Source organism: Octodon degus, unplaced genomic scaffold, assembly GCF_000260255.1.
Source record: "Octodon degus isolate 3935 unplaced genomic scaffold, OctDeg1.0 scaffold00176, whole genome shotgun sequence".
NCBI lineage: Eukaryota > Metazoa > Chordata > Mammalia > Rodentia > Octodontidae > Octodon > Octodon degus.
The window spans coordinates 4,056,149-4,062,437 of record NW_004524752.1 but is presented as its reverse complement, the minus strand read 5'-3'; the positions used below and the strand labels follow the sequence as shown (position 1 = coordinate 4,062,437).

At 36.2% G+C, this 6,289-nt stretch overlaps 1 protein-coding gene across 1 annotated transcript in view; it reads left to right on the top strand.

Annotated features, from left to right (window-relative positions):
- The window catches only part of Ralgps2 (Ral GEF with PH domain and SH3 binding motif 2), a 232,130-nt gene that overhangs the window by 178,428 nt on the left and 47,413 nt on the right, over positions 1-6,289 (top strand). Inside the window, exons 15-17 of the mRNA XM_023703572.1 lie at positions 864-931; positions 2,904-3,039; positions 3,668-3,819. Coding sequence (XP_023559340.1) covers positions 864-931; positions 2,904-3,039; positions 3,668-3,819 — 356 coding nt within the window. The remainder of the gene's footprint in view (positions 1-863; positions 932-2,903; positions 3,040-3,667; positions 3,820-6,289) is intronic.

The following is a 6,289-nucleotide window of genomic DNA, read 5'->3' as shown; positions in this document are numbered from 1 at the left end:
TCTTGATCAGAAAATTTGGGACACTACCGAGGTACATGATGTTACAGTACAAGTTCTCATATGTCCTGAATCTTAATTGACCTTAGAAGGTTAGGGCCAAACAGAATTGCTTATTCTTATGGGAATCATAATCTCGTTTGCTGTGGAACTCAGCTAGATATATAATCCTAAATAGAACTAAAGTAACAAGAAGGTTTGATTTAGGAAAGGAATTTAATAGGAATTTCACAGCTTTTTATTTGCATTGAGCAGTGATGGTGAACCTTTTAGAGCATTCATTGGTAACAATCCAGTGCAGCACTCATGCCATAAGCTCACCATCACTGGTGCAGATAAGCTGTGTTAGTTGATTTGTCGGATGATTAGTTTTAAATAAAGTGTATTTGAAATTTTCAGTGTTGAAGTTCATTAGTTTATCCAGTAGAGATTCTAGAAATAATATGCATAATACTATATAATTTACATACATACATGTATCTCAACATTCCTGAATTTAAGTTGTCTTCACTTAAATGTAAAAATATACATCAGTTGTCTTTTAGTCCTTCAGCAAATATCTTTAAATATGTTTAAGTGTTTGGAACCTTCAAGGGAGTTTGAAAGACTTGTTTTTTATTATATCATTTTGAGGTTTTTCCACCTTGTTAATGTTTCTTAAAATTACCATATGGTCAGCTTTGGATAAAAGAGGTAATTTAACATCATAAAGATTTCTCTGGAAGAAAAATATAATAAGTCATATTAAAAATTTTTTTAAATGTCACATTAGTTTATAAAAAATTTTTGCCTTTTGAGAAAATGCATGACTTTAATATTATTTTTTCAAATCATAATTTCCTGTGTTGTGTCTTTTTCAAATTCAGGCTCTCATTAAAGATAGAACCAGGGACAAGCACACCTCGATCTGCTGCTTCCAGGGAAGATTTAGTAGGTTAGTGTATTGTCTTCTCTCATTTCTAAATAATGAATTGGTAACCAAATAGGAAAAAATATATCTCAAAGTAAATAAGTACTTAGCTATCTTATATTTTATGCAAAAGTTGATTTTTATCTATAAAATGTATCTGTCTCTGCTATTTTTGGATTAGAGGAAGGGCATATGGGCTAGAGAGTAAAAGAAGGGTAAATGTTACCTAATTAAGGAAAACAGGTGCAAGAAAAAATAATGAGAGATTATGAATATTCATTTTTAGATTAAGAATACAATTTACACAATGAGAGTTGGTCTGTGGTCTAAAGCCAAAGTTGTACTAATTTGAATAATTATTCAGATTAGTTTAAATTAATTTTTAGAACTTTACTTAAATGCTGAGCCAAGAGCTAAAGTTATTTTTAAAATGCTTCTAACTTTATCTGTTGTGTTATTATGGTATACACATACTATCCCATTAATAATGAAACATACAATTGAAGAAATTGCTCATTTAAGAAATAACCGATTGAGCCAGGATTATATAGCTCAGTAGCATAAGTGCCTGCCTGGCAAATGCAGGGTACTGAGTTCAATTCCTGGTACCAAAAATAAAAATAACCAACTAATTATTATCATTATAGAATTTCACACTAAACCTTCCATTGTACATTCTTAAAATATTTGAAAATGGTCTAATAAGATATGAAGAAGTAAGGAAACATGCCATAACAATATGTAGAAGAAGGGCATTTCAAGTAGAGGAAAATATTTCAGTCAGAATCCCTTAAAATTTGCTTTTGGTTCTTTTTTCTTTTCTTTCTTTCTTTTTTTTTTTTTTCTTTCCTGTATTTAGGGCGGGGTCTACAGGGTGTTCAGGGTCTCAATATGTAGATCAGACTCATAGTGATTCTCCCGTTTACAGCCTCCCAAGTGCTGAGGTTACAGACATGCACCACCATGCCTAGTCTCACTTGCTGTCTCAGTGTGCCCTGGGAGCAGAGCCCGCACAGAAGGCCCGGGGATCAAACCCCTGGCCCCTGTGTCTGCCTAAGCAGGTGCTTTAATCCGCTGAGCTATCTGGCCAGCCTGTTTTTAGTTCTTAAAGCCATAATGTACAGAACTCTGTATGTGGTATATGTACATGTAAATTGTAATGCACCCTGAACCTTCTGTTAAAGGAGGTGGAAACCATGAGTAAAAAAGCAAAGAATAAAAATAAAAGCACTGAACCCAAGACTCAAGACCTAGGTATTTAGACCAAGTTTTTGGTTTTTTTAGTTTTTTGGGGTTTTTTATTGCTGTTTTTTAGGGAGAGTAGGTGGTTTCTGGCTTTTGTTTTGTTTTTGAGACAGGGTCTAGCTATGCAGTTCAGGTTGGCCATGAACTCACTATCCAAGGCCACACTGGCCTCAAATTTATGGCAATCCTCTTGCCTCAGCCCCGTGAGTGCTGGGATTATAGGTGTATGCCACCATGCCCATCATAGATCAGGTTTTGTCTGTGAGGTGGGATCTTGAGCCAGTTTCTTGTAATTCTATTTCTTCCTGTGTAAGTGGAAACCATATTTACACTGCCTCTTAGTGCAAGTAAAAAAAGATAGGAATTAATGAATTTTTTTTTGTATGGTTAGGGATTCAGTGCTCTAGGTCTTGGAAAATCAGTATTACTCATCTTCAAGTCAGTTAAATTTTAACCACATTGGGCTGGTAAGAAGGCTCATTGGTCTAAAGCACCTACTTAGAACAAGCTCAGCAAATCACAGGGACTGCGGTTCAATCCCCCAGCACCACATGCCAGCCAGCCCTGTCCCCTGGTGGGCTGAGCTGGCCACACACACACACACACACACACACACACAAATAAATAAATAAATAAATAAATAAATTTTAAAAAGAAAAAAATTTTAACCACATTGTATATCAAGGGATTAAACTTAATCCTTTGAAGCCACATGAAAATTTTCCTCTCTCTGTTTCAATTGAACCCTTAGGTCCTGAAGTAGGAGCATCGCCACAGAGTGGAAGAAAAAGTATAGCAGCTGAAGGAGCCTTGCTGCCCCAGACACCTCCGTCTCCTCGGAACCTTATCCCACATGGACACAGAAAGTGCCATAGCTTGGGTTATAAGTCAGCATTCTTAATTTACCTCTCAATTTTTAGGTTGTTTGCAGTTGCATTTATTTTAAACTGATAATAAATAGTATCTTTGCATAATATTTTTAATGACAGTCTTTCTAATTGAGTAAGACATCTTGTTTGCTTAAAAGTATCTATTTTTGTCTTGACCAGAATTTGAAACTCAGCTGTTTTCAACCACTTCCTTCATACTTGAGGAAGATAAATGACAGAGCTATTATAAATAGAATTGGAATAACAATGTACCATTTTCCTTTTAAATCATAACCTTTATATCAAGAAAGTCCTTAAAATAAGTAATAAACCCTAGAAATTATTCCTGAGTGTAAATAAAAACAAGGTTTTATTTAACTTCATAATTATTCTCTAAAAGTGAATGTGAAATACATCTGAGGCTTGAGATGCAGTTAAAATATGTTCTCATTACACAGGTAAATATGGCCAAGTTCCCCTAAATATTTTCCCTAAAGTGTTAGTTTAAGGCTTTCCTACTATGAAAGTTGAGAAGTAAGTTCAGGATAGCAGATAAATCTTTTATATCCTAAATTTTAAAGTATCTTGTATATCCTGAATTAATAACATAGTAAAAGTCGTGAAATATATTTCTCCTTGTTTCCAGTTTCATTCATAAAATGAACACAGCAGAGTTTAAGAGTGCAACGTTCCCAAATGCAGGGCCAAGACATCTGTTAGATGATAGCGTCATGGAGCCTCATGCACCATCTCGAGGGCAAGCTGAGAGTTCTACTCTTTCTAGTGGAATATCAATAGGTAAGAAATAGTTCTCTGAGAAGGTTCTAACTTCTGTAAAACTAAGCTGGAATCAGGTGTGGTAATGAATGCTTGTAATCCTAGCACTTGGAAGCTGAGGCAGGTGGATCACTGCAAGTTCATGTCCTGCCTTGGTTGGCTATATATTGAGTTCAGTGCCAATCTACACTACACAGCAGGATCCTGTCTCAAAACACCAAACTAAGAAAACTTACACTGGGAAAAAATTCATTTGCCCTATCACAAAAGTGAAAATTTGATTTAAAAAAAATTTTAAGTAACAAATATCGAATAAAAGTAATAATTGATGTTATTTTTTAACGTGCTGATGTTTTTTGACTCCAGAAGAGGAAGCATTTGAACATTGGTAGCAAAAGAACTGACTAATTGAGTTGGTTACGTACATGCAGTTTGGTTGTAGAAATGAAAAGGGTGGAATCAAATAGAATTCTAAATTATGTGCATTAAGGAACTAATTTGATGGTGGTGTTATTGCAGGGGAAGAGAGGGCTGGAAGAGCAGTCACCTGTGGGCAGTGTCTGAAGGCTAGCTGAGCTGAGTTTGAGGGGTTAAGAATTCTGTTTTCCATATGTTTAGTCCCTATATAAATGTCAGATTGTTGGGAGTATGACTCTGGAGCTCATTTGGGGCTGGGGATGTTGTCAAGTCTAGAAATACAAGTATGAGACCTAGAATATTTATAATACTGCAGGCCAGGAGACGGGTCCAGATCACCTAGGGAGAGAGCATCAATAAATATGAACAATCCCAAGAGAATGAGGGCTTTTTTTTTTTTTTTTTTTTGAGACAGGCTTCATTATGTAAGCCAGGCTAGCTTGAATTCACTGTGTATCTCAGCTTGGCCTCATACTTGAGATCTTCCTGCCTCATCATCCTGACTGCTGGGATTACAGGTGTATGCCACCATACCTAGCTGTTTTTTAAAAGTAAGCTGGGGCCAGCCAAATAACTCAGCAGATTAAAGCACCTGCAAGCAGGCACAGGAGCTGGGGATTTGATGCCCGGGTCTACCATGCTGGCCCTGCCCCCAGGGTGCAATTGAGACTGGGCAAGGAAACCATGAAAAGGAGAAAAAAATTCAGTATGTAGTGTCACAAAAGCCCAATATTTCAAAAATGAGGAAAGTTATGAATGTATCCTTATCAAACACAGTAAACTAAGATGATGTGTAGCTTCCTGTCACCATAACAAACACCTGAGATAAGTCACCTTTAAAAAGGAAAGGCTTATCTTAGCTTAGTTTTAAAGGCTTCAGTCGTGACCAGTTGGCCTCATTGCTTTTGGGCACATTTCAGCACAGCACATGGTGAGGGAGTACGTGAACTGTACACGTCAAGCCCAGGAAGGAAAGAGAGGAAGAGGAAGAGCTCAGGGCCCAGGGTCCCTGCCTGGGCTGGCACCCCGCCCCACCCGCGGACTCAGGCCAGACCTCCTTCAGGCTCCCTTGCTTCCCACCAAGGCCACTCTGTGGGCAATGTCTTTAACACAGGCCTTTGAGGGACACTCCAGATCTAAACTACAGCAGATAGAAATGGTGAGTTTTCTGAGAAATTTGGCACAGAAAGTGATTGGTAACTTTGACAAGAGCTGCTTCATAGAATGGTGGAAGCAGCACCCAGTCAGAGTGGATTTAAGTGCAAGAGGTAAGGAGACAGAACTACTGTGAAGAAGATTGGGACCACATTAGAAAGGAACATGAGACTAGTAGAGGAATTTGTTATACTTCCTAGGCTTTTTTATTTTTTGAATCCTCTAAGCATTATTTCTTTTTATAATTACACAACTTATCAATACTGTGTTTTTTATTTTACTAAATAAGAAAAATATCTTCGTCTGTAAATGTCAGGTTGCTAAAGAGCTAAACCTATTGTGAATATGATCGTTTTGATATTGATGAAAAGTCCATAGAAATTGAAGTTCATTTTCTTGAACATATTGACTTAATCCTTTCAGAGTTCCAAACCCTAAAACATAATTTTTAGGGTTTGCAGAGCTCTGTAGCACCATTGAGTATCATTGTGATGCACCATTGAGCATCACTTTTTCCTAAGTGCCACTAAACATGTTACATAAAATTTAAATGGTTAAGTTTATCAACTGAAATACCTCTTTATTAGTACTCTAAATTTCCAATATATAAATATATAGAAAAATAATTTTTAAAATTTACAAGAAAGAAAATAACTTTTTCTAGTTGAAAACCTGTTACTTATGCAATGTGTTATGTCGATTTAAAGCCAAAAATAATTTTTAAAGTTGTAGCTCTTGGTTATGTATTATTTGACTTTTTCTTTATCATAAGTTTCATATGGATAATTCTCTAGTTTATACATAGCTTTTGCTTTATGTAGGTTTTCTTTTACCACAAGAAAATTATTCTGACCAGTTAAACAGAAGACCCAATGCTATTATGGGCTACTGGACTCTTTTAGAATATTTTGCTGAGTTT